The sequence below is a fragment of the Scomber japonicus genome, chromosome 13 (assembly GCF_027409825.1).
Source record: "Scomber japonicus isolate fScoJap1 chromosome 13, fScoJap1.pri, whole genome shotgun sequence".
Taxonomy (NCBI): Eukaryota; Metazoa; Chordata; class Actinopteri; order Scombriformes; family Scombridae; genus Scomber; species Scomber japonicus.
The window spans coordinates 22893191-22911635 of record NC_070590.1 but is presented as its reverse complement, the minus strand read 5'-3'; the positions used below and the strand labels follow the sequence as shown (position 1 = coordinate 22911635).

The 18445-nt window shown below is 37.6% G+C and overlaps 2 protein-coding genes across 2 annotated transcripts; one reads left to right on the top strand and one right to left on the bottom strand.

The window, feature by feature from the left end:
• Positions 1–6325: 6325 nt before the first annotated feature.
• Positions 6326–10467, top strand: LOC128371638 (V-set and immunoglobulin domain-containing protein 1-like). The gene is made up of 7 exons (XM_053332003.1): positions 6326–6368; positions 6512–6678; positions 7651–7858; positions 9687–9842; positions 9919–10035; positions 10148–10292; positions 10371–10467. Exons 1-7 carry the CDS (start codon positions 6326–6328, stop codon positions 10465–10467), a joined length of 933 nt encoding a protein of 310 aa, XP_053187978.1.
• A 1866-nt stretch (positions 10468–12333) lies between these two features.
• tmlhe (trimethyllysine hydroxylase, epsilon) lies at positions 12334–18085 on the bottom strand. Its single transcript, XM_053331739.1, has 7 exons — positions 17886–18085; positions 17621–17797; positions 14727–15006; positions 14463–14582; positions 13973–14209; positions 13064–13202; positions 12334–12918 (listed from the first exon to the last, which is right to left on the bottom strand). The coding sequence occupies exons 1-7, from the start codon at positions 18025–18027 to the stop codon at positions 12787–12789; spliced, it is 1227 nt and encodes a 408-aa protein (XP_053187714.1). The 5' UTR covers positions 18028–18085; the 3' UTR covers positions 12334–12786.
• Positions 18086–18445: the final 360 nt, after the last annotated feature.

Here is an 18445-nt window from a genome sequence, read left to right as displayed (position 1 = left end):
TATTAGTCATTCCTGGTCAGTGTAAGATGTTGCTAAAGTTTACTGTAGTATTTGTTTGATGAAGGTATTTAGTCAGATTTGAGTGAAAATGTTAATGGTACATAGGAAAAATAATCTAAAGTGGTCAAAAAGGGGGTTTCAAGAAACTCTGCTAGATCTTTTCCATCACTAAGAGGCGTAATAGTTGGTGTATAATTTGATTTGGTTAAAAAAAGAAAAGAATAGAAAAGAAAAAAAGGTTTTTGATCGCAGCTGTATGTCTAACTTTCAACATGCAAAACAGCCACCTAGCAACCATTAAAATAATAGCTACAGCCTACCTCACTCTTGTTTTTCACCAGTTCCCCCTTTTTTCTGCTCTATATATCGTTCTTTTTTGAGACATGGCTGTTTTAATATAAATAATGCATAGGGGCAAGAAAAGGCATGCAGCAGCACAGTTAAGAGAGATTCATTCTCTAAATTTCCAGTATACAGTGCATCATATGTACTGATGTATTTTACACAAGACGGTCCATCAGAAGATGTAGCCTGATGTTATTCCACAGATTTCAGTTTTTTAGTACAATGATGTAGCATTAAATTCATACATAACTTTATGATTATTTCTCAATTGACAGAAAAAAATGGAATACAACTAGCTGATAAATTACTAATTTCTCACACATTTCTTTTTAAATGAAAAGGGAACAATATTACAAGTCTTAAAATCATATAAAAGTATTAAAGGGTAATACTGAATATTATCTATATAATGCAATTGGATCATGCACAATTTTAAAAATGTCATTATTTGAAAATCTCTGCTGTCAAACAATTGATCAGTGTCTACAATTACTCTTCTTGTTGAGCATTGGAGAACACCGTTAATACCAGAATTTACACATATTAGCAAGACTAATGTCAGGTCAGAGGTCAAATATTGATCAATGAACAAATGAAAAAATATAACCTGGGGACCTGGTTAATACTTTGACAAAATCAATTTCACTGACATGTGTGCATATCAGTGTGATGTGATGAAACAGCTTGTTTAAAATATAAGTTTACAGCATCACCAATAGATATAATAAAGCTGTAGATTAATACTAATGCATCCTCAACCCAAATTATTATTTGGACCGCCATAACAAACAAATCATGTGAGCTGATCACAGTGATTTAACTAAGTAGAGTCTGCTTGAATGAAGAAAGTTAAGTGATGAAATAGATCGACTTCTACTTCATTTAAGTATAAAGTTTAGCCCATGTCTTCTGAAGAAACATACACCAAAAAAACAAAACATTACTATTAAATTTGTGCTTTTCTTTTCACCTCTGAAGTGGCGTTTATTCAAATCAGACCACATATCCTTTACCTTAAGATCTGTGGCCTCAACTTTCACCTTGTGCTTCATTGCTGTGTTTAAACTTACTGTGTCTCAGCTGATTTGCTGCTGCTGTTGTTCTGCTGAGTGAGTTCACATTTAGAGGAGCTGAGGTGTATAAATAATACGTGTCATATGAAGTGATGTATAGAAATCACTTTTGTTATATCAAGATCAAATCATACCCTTCACAACTTACAATTACAATTTACTGTATATTTACCTTAAAAAAACACAACAGCAGAAAAACGTGTACAGAAAATACTGCTGTGGGTGAAAGATAAACATAATAATGCTCAGCATGGTTTGCTTGTATTTTCATCTCTCTCTCTCTCTCTCTCTGCAGATTGGCTCTTTCTGCATTGGAGAGCACAGCTCTGTTAAGAACATGGATACAGAGCCGTTGAAGTAGCTCAGCAAAATGTGCTTTCCATTTCCGTGTTCTATTGTCAGCACTCCATATAAAAACATAAAATATTGAAAGGGTGCATTAACATGGGTCAGAAATTGATGGCTGTTCCTCTGTGGGGGAAAAAAAACAGAAAGTGGTCAAAACGTAGCAGATGCTTTGGTTGTGAGACTCAGAATGGCTGCTTGTGCTTTCTGCCTCTGACATATTTTTTAATAAATTGTCTTCACTGATTGTAAGTAATGCATTAATGTTGACCTACAGTTTTACTTTCAATGGAACATGATTGGAACATTTGTTCTTATGAAAAGAAACTGATGTAGAGCTTTTAATATTACAGTTGTGATTGCCACAGTCATGCAATACCTTAAATGAATCCAGTATTTCAAGCACAGCTCATGTTAACAGAAACATAAATCACAGTGACTTTTTGGATTCAGGGCAAAGATATACATCTCCCAAAGGATTTACTGTGAGCAATTATTTTATTGGACTGGCTGGATGGATAGATAATACGCAATAAAATAATCAATTATTCAGCTAATAAATAGTTATTTCTGTTGGGAGTTCAAACCCAAAACAAAAATCTCAAGTTCTTCGAGTAAAGGCGCAGCTTTTTTTGACATGATAAAATGTCAAGCCATGCTCCTCTTGTAGCCCGGTGTGTCCATCTATTTTCCTTTTACAGGATGTTCCTCTGTGTTGCCATGGAGTTCTTGTTTGGGGGTTGAAAAGCGAGTGAAGAGACAAAGAGTGGAAACATAATGTGTCTAATAAAATATTAAGACACATATCTTTTATGCAATGTGACCACCGCTGAACCACTAAATCCACCCCCCAGGGGCATCATTTCGAAAAATCCTAGGATATAGCAAAAAAGGGATGGTGTCGGTGGGGCAGTTAAAGGTGAGATTATGGACTTATATACAATGCACATAGTGTATTTCTCTGGCACATACTGTATACTACGTGCCAGAGGAGATTTTAACTCTCTGTTTCTGTAATATGAATGTATAGTAAGAAGGTTTGTATAATACAATACCATCAGTGTCAAAGTCAGATTTCACTACTTTAACAATGAATTGTATGAGATAGGTGGATAGGTGGCATTCCACATTTGCCATGAACATCAATCAACACTGAAGATCTAATTTTAAAATGTTGAAATCTTCATTATTTTATCTTAGAGATAGAGAGAGCACTGCAAGAATCATCACTTCACAACATTAGTTTGCTTTGTACAAAAGTAAAAATTTGGATAAGATCACGAGTCAAACACATTAAATGATACTTTTCTGGCAAATCTCAACAGCCTCCTTCTCAATTTATTTTGGCATTTTCCCCTGGAATGAAGACAGTCACAGGACAGATTTCAGATGATCAAGAATGCTATTAGACAAAATAGATATGGGAACATAATGTTTCTCTACACCAGTAAGGGTCAACTGTGTGTGCTTGCTCCTTTTTTACTGCCAGCACTTTATGAAAGTTAGAGTTAAAATACGACATTGACAGACAGGCTATCTATTACTGGAGACTGTTTGTTGATGTGAACTTACACCCCTCCTCTACCCCTTGTTTCATGCTTTCTTCCTTAGACGATTTGTGATAGGTCACCTACGCCGATAACAGTTTCAGAGATGACAAAAACATCAGGAGATGTTGCCTCTGACTGTCAGCGCCCTGCTTGCTTTTCTTTTGTTTTTTTGCAGGTTTATTTGCGCAATTGTGTCAATCTTTGTGAAAGCAGTGTTTCATGCTTGCATTTGATGGCAATGCGAGATGATGGTTCAGTGTCACTGCATTTGCTTTTAGTGCCAAGAAGAACAAAAAAAACTAATGCAAAGGAGACCCTTTCTTCTGCACGAGTCAGATGATGTTTCACACTACTGTTTTCACCACCGTGATCTTATTCTTGCATATAATTAGGTTCTATACCATCACTATTTTTATAAGTGGTGGTTGGTAGCTGTAGGGACAGTAAGTAAAGTCATGCTAAATGTCTGGCCTATGTATATATATATATATATGTATATATATACATGTATATATTTATTTATTTATTTCTATATTTATTTATTTATTTTTCCCAAGGCTATTGAGAGCAGGAGAGGAGAGTGGGGAGGAGTGAGGCCTGCCAAAGCCGGAGTGTGGCGCTCCTGTCTCTAGTGCCATCGGCTGCCTCAACACACACACACACAAACACACACATACACCAGCACAGACGCATGCATGCGCACACACAGAAACACTCAACATCTAACAGCCTGGCCTGTCATCTGCTGGCCTACATCTGAACTGCATCCCCTTTAAAAGCAACAGCAGCCACAGTATCTCAATCAAACTGCTACCAAATACAGTAAATGGATAAATAGATTAATAAAATCATTCATGGATTAATACTTGTTGTTGTCGTAATGTCAAAGCAATCATCAGACAGGTCTGTCACATAGAGGAAAAAAAAGAGGAAAAACAACACCACACCTTAAATGTGTACTCGCCCAGTCTGAGCCAAAGCTCTGATTCACACCTCCTCTCAGTCTGCTGACACGGAAACACTGGTTGGAGTGGGTGGATGAATAAGTCTGTGTGGAGGTATTACATTGAAACCTGCTGCTGTAAGTGTGATTAGTACACAGTTCCAGGACCAGAAACTTTCATTTCACCACATGAGACCACTCTCAGGAGCATGCAGGAGAGTGGATTTGTCATCGGCTTTCCACACACATTCAAAGTAATATCTGAAGAGTCATTAGTGTGATTGGAATATAATTAGGAATACATATGGTTAATCAATCATATACAGTAAAGTCAACAATATAACATTTTAAAACTGCAAATCCTCATTATTAGATAGGCTGCCATGACATTTTGTATAGAAATCCATGATCCCAGAGGATCTACAGAAATTTTGATTAATGTCTGAGACATTAATCAAAATTTCTGTAGATACCAGAATTCTCCAACTGGCTCATTTTCAGCTGCAGATGTCCTAAAACCAATGAAATGACAATAAGATGCTGAAATGACAGCAAAAACAACTAAATCAGCATTTTCAAGATATGCACAAATTGTTAAGGATGCCAGGAAGAAGCAAAAAAACTGATTCAGCAAAAAAATAATAATAATAATTTGGAACAGAAATTATTCCTCTACCATACTGTATCATTAGTATCATTAATGTCAGTATGTACAGCCTCACAGAGCTGCTGGCATGGCTGTATAGACTCTTAGTCCTCTTTACATATAATAATAAAGAGATACTATTGAAGGACATGATGAGGAAGTTACACAACAGAGTATTTGCTCATTTTTTTCTGGATCTGATGAACAACTTACGCCAGAATGCATGAATCTCGGTTCCAAAATTTAACTACGCACTTAACTAATCCATTATTAATGATTTTTTATCATTTTTTATTTATTTTATTCAAATGCAAAATTCATTCATCCCCCCATTTATTTCTTATTTACTCTCATGGGGGACGTTGATTCTTCATAAATGTTTCTCGGTTTTCTCGGTTGCTGATAAGTTGGACGTGAGTCATATTTTTGAGTTCATTTATTTGTCTCTTATTTTGGCGCTGTACACTACACCGAAACACAAACCTGCCAACACATGTTCCGATAAAGTTTTGAGACTCTGGGGTCGTCTAACTTCCCAACCTATCAAGTGTGTTCAGGATAATGAGCTCCACACGCCTGCCTCTACCTCCCACATTATCCACAGCCTCCCTCCCTCACCTCTTCAGTCACCCCTGATCAACATTTTTCACATTGTTAATCACTTATGTCAGCTTCTGCTAATTATAGACAATTAATCATGCGTGATTCACTGTCTCTCTCTGTCAGCACTGTGTTCTACACTGTGCGAGAGAAAACGACAAAGGTGAAACTGCCTTTATTAAGTGTGCAGCACCAGGGAGTGAACTCCCCAGTGATAAGCAGCATGTTGCAGTGCTTTGGCTTACACTTCCTTGAGGCAAGTGATAAAGGCCAGGTGGAGATTAAATTACATTAATTCCTTTGCCAGAAGCCCTGACCGAGAATGACTTACAAGGCAAGGAGGACGGAGTGATGAGCTGTAGCTAAACTACTGCCAAAGCACTAAAAAATGAATTAGCCATCAGTGTCACAACATACTGCGCCCCTAACCTGCCATAGTAAGTCAACAACCTGAAACACACTACAGGCTGCCTTGTCTTCTTTTACTTTTCTTTTTCATTTTTTTTAAATGTATACTGTATTCATTCTGAGTTATTTGTATATGTGTGAGAATAAAAATCTAATTTTCATCTGCCACTACCCAAAATTATTAACTGCTAAATCGGTGGTTTTTGAAAAACAACAGGGTATACACACCCAGTCTGGCAAACATGGATATGCAAACATTGTTATCAACATGCACAGTATCAGTCCATTACCAAGCATAATGAAACCATACCTATGATATTGTAACGTTTCAGGCACTTTGCCACTGCTGCTTGTAAGAGTTAAGGACTCAGCAGTGAAGTTCAGTTCTGTGAGTGTGCTCCAACGTTTTGTGAAGATGTGCTCCATGCTGCGCTTGTTGGTGCTTATAAGCATAATAGGTAACTACTTTTCTTTTTCTTTTTCTTTTTTTTTAAACTCTTGTTATTCTGTGTTTTAAGGAGTTTTTGAATTACTTGGTGCTCTTTAGTGAAGAATGTGTGGTTTTGGATGCCTGAAACCTGATTAATTTGTTGTTTTGTAGGATACGTTGAGCTGATCACGGTCACAACTCCACACAAACATGTCAATGTTACGAAGGGAGGAAGTCTCCTTCTCCAGTGCTACTTTGTGTCCACTGAATCCACCACCACCGGCCTTACCATCCAGTGGGATTTTGTTTCATCGGCTTCCATGACGGCTTCACAACAGGTAGATACACACTGCTGCTCACATCCAAGTTTTGCACAAAATGAAGCAAATTTGATCAAATGTGCCCAATCAGAATAATTCAAATTAAACTGATCAAGCACAAAAGTGATCTGTTTTCTTCAAAGTTTGTCCAGGAGCTTGCTGTGTTTGCTTAATGATTGTACAAAGCAGAAAGACATTGGTTATTCTGTGTTTCTTTCAAGCTTGTGTGCTTCACCACCATAGAGGTCAAAATTAAAGTTCCTCACCAAAATACATGTTGACAGGCATTTATGTCATTTTGGGCGAAATTACTGAAAGAACACAGATTAATTTACACTGGCTGGACCTCCACGCACACATGCACGCACACGTTAACTCCCTTTTTCAAAAAGCAGCATGATCTTGACAAACTGTTAGGAGACACACCTGCTGAGACAACTTTACTTGTGACGGAGAGGTCAGATTAAAACATATTTTATTTTAAAAAACACTCAACCATTGCAGAGTACAATAATTAGTCATATTAGTCCATAATTAGTCTTTACATAAAATATCATATATATATGTATATATATATATATATATATACATATATATACCAATAAGTGTAATTACACTAAACATAACTCATTCAGGCCCTTAGGAAAACTTGATTTAACAAGAATATTTATTACTGTTTAGTTCCACTGTTTTTGAAGGATAAATGAAAAATCTGGTTCTGCATTGCCAATTTAATCAACTGCAGCTGCCTGTCTTTAGTCCAGTTTCATCAAAAAAAAAGGTAGATGGTACCTAGCAGGACTGAATAAAATGTACCTGAATTGACCTCACAGTCTGAGGTGAGCACAACTCCAATGTGAAACTGAGTTTCTGCATCTATGAATTTAATTAGCCAACTTTGAATCATTGTAGATTATAGAGACATGGTTTAACAATAGTTTAATTTGTAACATGTTTTCATTGTGCTGATCTCTTTGTGTTGGCTTTCAGGTGTATTACTATCAAGGAGGAAAGACTATCATTTCAGATTCTTACAGCGACCGATTTCATCCTCCCTCTGATCCTGGCTCATCCCATAACGCCTCAATAATAATAAGCAACATGCAGCTATCTGATTCTGGAGTCTACTCCTGTGAGATTCACAACTTCCCTGATGTGACTGGACAGTCTCAGGCCAATATTATTGTGAATGTTCTTGGTAAGTTTAGTTGATATATCTATATAACAAGTTAAACACCTTCAAGAAAAAAGGAGCTTTCATTATTGAAAATTCAAACTTCACTGCTGTGAGTTTATTTACTCATTGGCCGTTACTTCAGGAGAAGTAGAGAGTACAATGAGTGAGGTTGTGGACGTCATACTACTGGACCACACCCATTAGCAGTATCACACCCACTAGCCCTATCGCTTGAATATTTGCATTATGAGAGGAAGCAAGTAGAAGTAGCTGATTTTTTTTTAATGGTGCTAGAATGTTCTGCTTTTGGAGTAGTGTTCACACCTGAACATGGGTATAGTCTGACACCACACACCATGAGCTGCTGGTACTGCCGGTAAAAAAGGCCTAATCTGAAGCTCCTGTTGGTGCTGGTGGTGAAAAAGGCCTAATCTGAAGCTCCTGCTGGTGCTTCCACCATTTTGTCTCCTGCTTGTAAGGGTGTGGCTACCTGGAAAAGGAGAGCCAAAACACACCAGCAGTCTCTTTGAACTTTGTGGACTCTGAGAATGAAAATCATATAACTGAGGAGTTTTTATTTGTAATATATAATAATAAAAGTTATTTTGTTAACATTTCAAGTATATCACAGTAACCTATCTGCTTCCCAATTTGTCATTTCACCCTTCCTACTATTTTTCATTTACAAAAGGAGCAATTTTAGTCACTTCTAAGTGAGCTATTATTTTATGTTCCCTCTTTTTGTCACCTTTTGAACACAAATTCTAGTCTGAAATCCACATATTTCAATGAAATATTTTGGTTCTCTTCCCATATCTGAGATTACAGTACCTATTATCAGTGTTGTAACATTAACACATCTATTAAAATAGTGGCCCTGAATAGTGTGATTAGGGAATTACATTTAGTTTGAATCCTCTCATTCACCGAGTTACCAGGACAACCTCGCAGGCCTCAGTATCCTCAGTAGTTTCCATGGTTACTGCAGCAGTCTCCTCATTGTCAGTGTTGGAAATTAGAGTAGGACTGTGACTGCATCCTTGTACTGCATACAGAATATATATCAGCATCTGCTGCATGCTAACCACACTTCTCGTACTTCATATGAAAATGTTTGCAGGACACTTCTTATACACTGAATGTGATGTATGAATAAGCAGTGTATGAATATGTATGGCTGTTCTCATGCTAATTATCATGGGATCAAAGATGTTTTTCATCACTTACTTTCACATGGTAATATTTATGTTCCTAATCAATGTTTAGATCATGTGAAAACAGCTGTTAAGATGTTTTAGCAGAACAGTCATATCAAAACTGAAAAGTCTATTGATGATGTAGGCACTGCAGGCACCACAACATATACAGTATGGATTCAGTTTCAACTCAGGAACAGAGACTTGTAAGGATGCTCCCAACACACTTCCTGCCTAATGATGACTAATGATGAGACACATGTTTGATCAACAACACTTTTTTTGTTTCACACGTTACCTTTTTCTCTGATTTGATTATGACTTGTGAATAAGAAGTCTTGTTAGCTTTAAAATAATAATGACCTCCTATTACAGCAACATATACTGTATAAAATGATCCTGTCTTTCATTACAGAATTCATTTTTCAACAGCGTGTTTATTTGACTCACGAGTGTAGTAGTTTTTGAAATGTAAATGTTCCATACTAGAAACGATTATTTCAGCCTGACGCTTTTGCTGAAATGCTTTGAAAAATGTCAATGGTCTCTACAGATGGTGCATGTGCTGCATAATAAGTAATATTAATGTCAAGTAAATGTAAGACTGACTATAAATAACCCGATAACACTTAATTTTCCTTGTGTTCTGTCAGAGAGACCCTCTGTTCCTTATTGTGCTGTCCACGGTGATGTGGAAGCAGGTCACCTGGTCACTCTGACCTGCCACAGTGAAGATGGCAACCCGAAGCCGACATACTCCTGGATCAGACTGGATGAAACAAAGACCAGGAGGCCTATAATGGCAAGAAGTGAGTAGCTACTGCTTGTGATATAAATATGTGCACATTTATTTTTTATGCAACACGTGTGCACTTGTTTCCTCAGCAACTGACACTGGAAAACTGGAAATCAGAAATATATCCGAGTTTCAGTTTGGGGAGTACCGGTGCAATGCTTCAAATGTGGTGGGATTTGCATCTTGCACTATCGAGCTGAATCCTGGTATGTTCACATTTACTTTTACTTTTGAAAATATCTGTGCAAAAACAAAGGTACGTGTGCTAAGATACTAAAGAGTTTTCATTGATGGATATGAAAACTTGTGCTTGTACAGACGCAGGAGACGGGGTGATTGCTGGTGCAGTGATTGGCGCATTGCTTGGATGTCTCCTGATCATCCTGGTCGTGTGGTTCATCGCTCACACCGTAAAGAAGCACAAATACAAAGCAGTCAAGGTGTCAGAAGCCAACGAGAATAAGTGAGGATCTCAGTGCTACAGTTCATCATGTCATTTGTAATTGAAGGGTGTAACATCAACTCTCTCTCTGTCCACTAGGAGGAGCTCTCATCGGGCTCAGGAAGCCTCAGACAACGTTGCTATGACAACCAGGGCCAGCAACCTTCATTCTGAGGCAGATGAGCCACAAGCCTAAAAAAAGGCCTGGTGAAAACAACTGGAATGACGTGACAGATCTGAAAAACAGGATGTCCAGGATGTCTAGGATGTTCAGGCTACGAGATACGTCATTCTCAGATTTAATCGATATGATGAAGCTCATGTTCGTGTTTTGTTACATGTGTTCTGAATCAAAAAGTTATTTTGCTCAGCATCAGCTCAGATTTTCTCTTGGTGCCAGGCCACAGAAAGCATGTTTTTAGTTTGTTCCTAGTGATTTCATTCATTTGTTTTACCATTTCATAGTAAGTGTGACAATCAGTGCATATTGATGACTCATTCGGTCTTAGACATACAGTGCATCACAACCAATATCTGAATTTATTTTAAGAATCACTACATGATGTTATGTTTAATAACACTAGCAGAGTTTGCATCATACAAAAGCATCAATGTGATAAACTGATCAATGCTGTCTTAAGACTGGGGGTTATAATAATGTGTTTTGTCTTTTACAGTTATGTTTTTTATGCTTGTTTTTTATAGAGAGACATTATTGTGTCAAAACTCAATTAAGAAAATAACAAAGTATCTTAAATATTACAGCTAAAACAGAAAACCAAATAATTTTTCTATTGGCTATTACAGACAGAAGGAATACCAAATCAGTCTTTAATCAATCGTTTTTAATAATAAGAACTGTCAAGCAGATGTGGATGAAGTATGACTACAAGATTGAAGCAATTTGCAGATCATGATTAAATGATGTTTTTCTCAGTTGTTGATTTGTGTTGTTCTTCCAGTTTGACACTTTGAATATCAATCATCTAGGCAGCAGCAGACTTAAGTTGGAGCCTCACACTCAAACTCAAGCATGTTTTCATGTTACAATCCATATAGGATCTCTTGAAATAAACATTTCAGTCCTTGTATTACTCAGCGGTCTCCATATTTTCACACATGTAGCACCAGCAGTTATATCTAGTCTTCAGGTTTGGATTCTCTAACTCAGTCTTCTTGGCTCGACACTCACTACTCACCATTCAACTGTACAGCAGAGGTGTTTCACTGCTCACAGGAGGAGAAACCAGCAGAGATCTGTGTGACCTTTAGATTAATAGAAAAAATGTGACCTCAGTGTCAGATAAGTCTTTCACCACAGATTCTCCTTTAAGATAAAAGTTTACTTCTAATCTAGCCCACAGTTTGTTTGACTGAGATCCTACTTTTACATATCAAGAATACACATTTACATACAGTACGGTCCAAAAATATGAGTCCACTTTCCTGTGTCTTCAGATTCCACCTTTTCACCTAATTCAATATCAACTTTTAAAAGGTTAGGATAGCACCGATGACAACTTGATCCATTTCATACCAGTAGCAAAAAGTCTAAACCAGAAATCACTGGGTCATTGGTTTTGATCTCCAACTCTATTAACAGCTGCACATAAATTACGGTCATTTTGTACTACAGATTCAAGGCCACCTTATTTATTTCCCCATTAATAAAAGCAAATATTAGACGGCTCTTTCTTTGGCACGACCAAATCCATAAATTTAAAGCAAAGCACCCGGTGTACCCTCTGCCAAAGTAAAGCTAGTGTCTACAAATTGATGAATATTTGGCGAGTGTGAAGACAGCATTTCAATATGTTTCCTTTCACAGAGAAATATTACAGAGCTGCTTAATGTCACTATGGAAACACCTTCATTTTCACCAGTCTTATACAGTTTGCACATGATCTTTAAATAGATTTTTACCAACCTAATTTGTCTGTTTTCAGTGTCCTGCTGATGTAAAGTCACAACCAACATTGTACCACAGACATAGTGCATCTGTTTATAGTTAGACCCAGAGGTACACACACATGCTGTTCACACACACCTCACTAGTGTAAAACATAACTGGTGTCACTTGAACTCTTGGACTTTGGGTTCTCACGATGGAGCTTTTTATTGCTCCATAGTGTTCTGCTATGAAGTCCTACATGTTCAGTATTTAACTCAATATCCATACTGTTTGAGGTTTAATGTGACTTCTTTATGCATTTTGGTCAATTCCATTAAATCATTTCATGTGATCATGATTGTATGAGCTCAATGACAGCAGGCTGTTTGGGGATTTATACATTCAATCGTTTAAAGTGCAATTCAGGAATCTTTCATACTGTGTAATCTTAGATAAAGTATTAAAATTATACATCATTTTACAAAAATGAAACAAATGAGTGAGGCATAATATGCAGCAGGAGTGAAACTGGGACTTTCATTGCATCTGAGATTTAAACCAATAGTTTAAACCTGAAGTGCTGACTCATAAGGCACACAAGTGAAAGGACCTTCTTGTTCAGGGTTATGCCTGCAGATCGAAGCAGCGCGCGGTGCTGAGGACGTCATCTCTGGTCAGATAGCATCCACAGAGCTGCCTCAAACCGGTGAAAGCTTCCCTCCCATGCATGACACGCCAGTTGTCAATGAAAATCACCTCATGAGGACAAGAGAAGGTAAAATCCTTAGATTACACTGAATTACACTGTGTTTACTTTTCAGTTATCCTAAAGCTGTTTATTCATTGAGCATTAATACTTATTATTTTCTGGCATTCCCTTTAAAAAGTGTAACCCTCTTACTTTTCCTGGAGTCAGTTTCACCCACAGTTCGTTCTCTGGCCGCCTCAGTTCTGTGGTATACTCTCGATGTGCCACGTACCAGCGCTGAAGAGCATCATGAGGGATTGTGTTGATCACTGATCGGTCATAGTTGTTGTATCTGTTTAAAAAAGAAAATTGAGTTAATTTCTTAAACTAAAATATCAACTAGAAATATTTTACTGTACCCTTAAAAAATTCCTTAAACTCTCAGTAAGTTCCCTCGTTCCTTTGACTTTAGTTTAATTTCTTGCCAAGAATCCAAATATGATATGATGAATTACAGTGAAAAGTGTACATAATGATACACAAGACACATAGAGTTTCATATCGGATGCAAGCAGGCAACAAGTTTAAAAATCAATTTCTTGGGTTAAAATAATTTATGTAAAATGAGGAAAATATTTTATCACACTTAAAAGTAATTTTAAGGGAAAAAATGAGATTAGTTGGGTTCAGATCATCAGAAGAATGCTTATCTTCAATGTTCCCCTCTTCTCAAAAATGAGTTTTACACTTAGAAGATGTTTTCACTTCTAAAGGTATGCTCTGTTATCTTGTAGTTGAAGATATGTATGAGCATGATTTTGTGACATCACAACGAGTCTTGGGCCAACCCTGGTCCTGAATACATCTCACACAAGTTTGATGTGGAGACGTGAAGCTTCTAGCACAGTTAGAATGAGCTTTTTAGTGAAGTAGGACACAAGAAAGTATTTTTATGTTTTAAAAAATGCCTGGAGGAGATCTTTAAATTTTTTCTATCACCCCTCCACAGCCTGACCTCCACTCAAACTCCTTCTGAGAACATTATTCAACCAGATCTAATCACTTATTCATTATGACATGAGTAACTAAAACATCATTCAAAATTTAAAAGCACTGACATACCGGATCATGTAAACTTCATTGTTCCAAGGATAGATGTTGACCAGGGGGCCGACGCCTGTCATGTGGTTCCGGTGGTTGTCTGTGTTTTCGATGTATTCATGCCTGATGGGCGTGCGGGCGAGCAACTCAAATTTTTCCGGTGACTGCTGACGTAACTTCTCAGCAGCGTAGAACCCATCCACAAGTAGAGTCCTTCCCCCAGTTCCCTCATGTTTGAGACAGTGGAAAACCTGAATTCTGCATCAAAACAATCAGTATGAAAGCAGAATCAAGAAAAAGATTGAATGAAATGAACAAACTATTGCACAAGTTGCTACAGGTTGGAACAGTTATAAACAATATTACATTTCTTAGGTTTAGGTCAGGGCACATAAAAAATGAAAACCGCTCAATAAAAAGAAAACAATGGAAAATCTGTGCACTATTTCAGTGTAACATTGTCTCTTCAGTTGATTTGGGGGTGTTTTGAAAGCCCACCTCCAATACTTACCCACAAGGTTCCTGAAAGTATGAGGTGTCAGTGTGACGGTCCAGGGCCAGCTGGCTGTAGGCAGTGTCTCCTCTGGAAAAGTCTGAAGTGAAGCACCACATTCGTCCATATGTAGTCTCTCTTTTGGATGAGTAACACACAAAAGATATCAGTGGATTAGGAATAAGTAGACAAGTCTGATCATACCCTGTATTGCCAGTGAATGCAGAACAGCTGTGTATGTTTATCATTAATGAGACAGAGGCCAACAGAAGCACTTCTCACCTGATAAGACTGACTCTCTGGGTAACTGCCTCTGTGGCCTCAACTGTAGCTGGCACACCGTCGACAAAAGCGATTCCGTACAGGAGATAGTTCTGTAGAAACTTCTTTACTTCGTCGTCGCAGCTCATGAACTTGTCCCATTTGGCAGAGGCTATGTTTGCTTTTGTATAAATGTCTGAATTCCAAAGGATGCGTGGCTGTACGCTGACCTGCTTCTTTCTTTCATAGCTGTTCTCAGCCAGCCACCCCAGGCTATACTTTGATACATGACCACCAGGCCCTGGGAAGAAGAGAAAGAAAAATATTGTTACTTAGTAGAACCTGTGGAAAGTGCATTTAATATTATGGTGGACATGATTTCAACTTGTCTTCATCAATTCTGATTGACAGGTTAAAGCATATTTGGGGGCATCGAGGTTGTGATTTGACTTATATTATCAAAATCTAACTTAATTTGTTCAATATTAGCAATAACTAGCATGCATTACATATCCAACAGCTGGATTCAAGTAAACTTCAAACTCAGAATAACTAAATAACTACTGTTCTGCAACACATCAGCTTCTAAAGAACTGAAACTCATATATGCTTGCCCTGTATAATATGTATGCATCTATATATGCATGCAATAAATGAGTGGATGGGACTGATTTGTGTGCAACATGAGTATTTATGAAGGCCCCTGCACCACTGAGATTGAGTGTTAAGCCAAAACAAGTCATTGATGGCTAATACAACACCGTCTGAATGAGAATTGCCCTGATCTACCACCTTCCCATGCTGAATCAATGTGATCTCAGGGATGGGGTGAAACAAACCTTCTTTTAGTAACTAGATGTGCTACTTGTGTAGGGCTGCACTTGCACATTGAAAACTGTTCATGCATAGAATGTGCACGCTCAGACTCGACTGACCTTGGATATGCACCACTAACAGGGAGAGCCATAATTACCAGTACGCCCACAGCAGCATGTGCATCATCAACTGTCTTGGGGGCTGGTGGGTCCTCATTTGTCAGCTTATGTAACATACAGTGTCACTCTAGTGTGTACATAAAAACACTGTGACAGTTCATCCTTTGTAAAAAAAAATGTATTAAAAAGCTGGAGAATCCTACAGGGAGAAATCATTATTAAAAGCTTGCAGCGATGGTATCCTCCTGCTCTCTATTTTAAAACCTGAATTATCCAGCAGTCTTATTGGTCATGTCAGATCTGCCCCAAGCTGGAATGAGGGGTCACAGAGATTAAAGGTGCAGTCTGTAGCATTTAGTGGCATCTGGCTGAACGGACTTGGCAGAAATGTAATATAATATTCATGAGCACGTAATTGCACGTTTAATTGGTTTATAATGAAAATAAGAACTGTGTTTTCATTACCTTAGAATGAGCCTTTTATATATACACAGGGAGCAGGTCCACTTCCACAGAAATCAATCATCTGTTCTGCATCCTGTGCAGAACCAGTCCTATCTGCCTTTTAGCTAAGAAACTTCTTGGGTGGTGTTAGAAGTTTCTAGAGTAAAATGTGCTCACCAGCTGTACTGGACACAATAACACCAAAATGTAAGCTTGAGGCCTTGATGTTTACATGTCTCCTTTATTGTGTCTGAGAACTGGTAGCTTTCATTTCTCCACAGAATACATTAAATAAGCATCCAATATATTTTCTGTCTCTTCTTTTTTTTGTTTTTACTGTTCCAGTATGTTACATATGTTGCAATTCCCAACTCCAGGTTACATAATGGCCTTTCATCACGTTTTATGGTATAAAACTGACACAGTCGAGTGTTATTTCATTACCTGACTACACCTTTCGACACAAGTCAATCTTTCAACAATAAAACATGACAAAAGGGAAAAGTCCACCTCATCTTGTGTGTGTGTGTCACATGTCATGTGCAATAAAATGTGCTTTAATTATTGGCATTCACAGCTACAGTATATTACCCTTTGTATGTATTATGTTTAAGTGCTGAACTAGAAATTTAAAAAATGAGACTTCAAATGAATGATGTCTTGTTACAAGAAAATGTACTTACACATAATCCCTGGATGCAGTTTATTGGTTCAATAGAAGTAAATGATTAAACTTGTGTCACTGGCTGATACAAGGGTTTTAAAAACACATATATTAGCCTAAATCTGACTGCATTCAAATAATGACTTTGGTTGTCAAGTGCAAAAAAATAAATAATGTTTATATATCTGGCCTTTCAGCCTGAAACTGTAAGGTTCTTTGTTCAATCCATTCATAACTTTCTTGTGACATAGAGCATAACAATATATAAAACTAACACGCAAGCCAGAGTAATTTCAGAGGCCAGTTTCTGACTACATTTGGAAACTATGTAGCTCATAATTAATTGCTGTTAATTGTTAAAAGTCCTGAGAGAAAAACTTGTAGATGACCAAGTATTGTGCACACAGCAGACTATACATGACTACATCATTACTGTATGCACAGAGACACAAAGTACCAACCAGCACTCCTATGATGAGGTGCTACCAGGCTTCAGGTTTTCAGTGTGTATTTGACTTTGACTCTTGCAAAGAATATGCACCACAAGAGCACAAAATACAGACTCTGACACATGATCTGTCAACAAGATTATGCAATAATGTACAACCTACTTTAATTGATATTTTGATACTTCTGAAACAAACGTGCAATTATTCAAATGATCACCACTTGTCAATGAATCTGGTTATCCAGGGACAGCTGTCAGCTTTGCCCAGTTAGTAATCCAAGCCGTGTGTAATGAGTTTATCACTGAGTCATGTGCAGATGTGCAGACAACTGAATGTACCTTTAACACTGACTGCTGCAGCAACTCATCCTTTACTTTGCACACATTCAGTTTAATAATCCTGCACTTTAAAAAATTAACTTACAGGTTAGGACGAGATGTCCATCCTCCACTGTTGTATTATCAGGGCGAATGTTGAGGTCTATACTTGCAGTGTCCAGGTTTCTCTGGTTAGTCTTGGCGTTGTATGAAGAAGCAGAGCGACAGTGATCCCGAAGCCACACGTAGTTAAAATGCATCGGTGTGCCTCCATAGTTAAGCACTGGTCAATGAATATTCAGAGGAGTGATGTGTTAATAAAGTGAAATAACACTTTAAAGTGATAATTGGGTTGCAAGATGTCAACTCACCCAGACAGTCCTCTTGTAAGGTGAAAGTGGCTGCAGATCTCCATGTAGTCTGTGCGTTTCTGAAGCCACACAACAGCTGGGCCTGTTTATAAGCAGGTCGCAGATTCCTATATAATGTCCCAAACATTGCAGGAGTAAGCATGATTTTAATAAATTTTCTCCTCCTTTGACGCTTCACTTTCACACAGTCAAGTGTTTAATGTCATAAAGTATGTCTGAAAGTCTGAAAAGAAAGTGTGGGATTAATAATTAAACGCTGCATAGTTCCGCCTGCGGTTTATTATGAAGATTTACAACCTAAACACTCCAGGCAGAGCATCAGGTTACTCTTCTTCTTGTTGTTTGGATCTGGCAGACTAGACGCTGAAATGGTGTACTGCTGCCCTCCACTGGTCATCTTCTAAGATTGCATCCACACTTTTAATTATTGCCCTCTACTGGATTAATAAGAGTCAATTCTCCAATCTAATCTAAATATCTAATATAATCTAAATTATATATGTAAAAACAAACAATAATACAATAATAAACAATAAATAAATAAAGTTCTTTACCTAACA

Coding starts and splice junctions, on each gene's coding strand:
- LOC128371638 (XM_053332003.1), top strand. CDS start 6,326: ATGTGCTCCATGCTGCGCTTGTTGGTGCTTATAAGCATAATAG. Junction 7,859..9,686: donor TATTATTGTGAATGTTCTTG/GTAAGTTTAGTT, acceptor GTGTTCTGTCAG/AGAGACCCTCTGTTCCTTAT. Junction 10,036..10,147: donor CACTATCGAGCTGAATCCTG/GTATGTTCACAT, acceptor GTGCTTGTACAG/ACGCAGGAGACGGGGTGATT.
- tmlhe (XM_053331739.1), bottom strand. CDS start 18,027: ATGCTTACTCCTGCAATGTTTGGGACATTATATAGGAATCTGCGACCT. Junction 17,798..17,885: donor CTTACAAGAGGACTGTCTGG/GTGAGTTGACAT, acceptor TTCATTGACCAG/TGCTTAACTATGGAGGCACA. Junction 12,919..13,063: donor TGAAACTGACTCCAGGAAAA/GTAAGAGGGTTA, acceptor TGTCCTCATGAG/GTGATTTTCATTGACAACTG.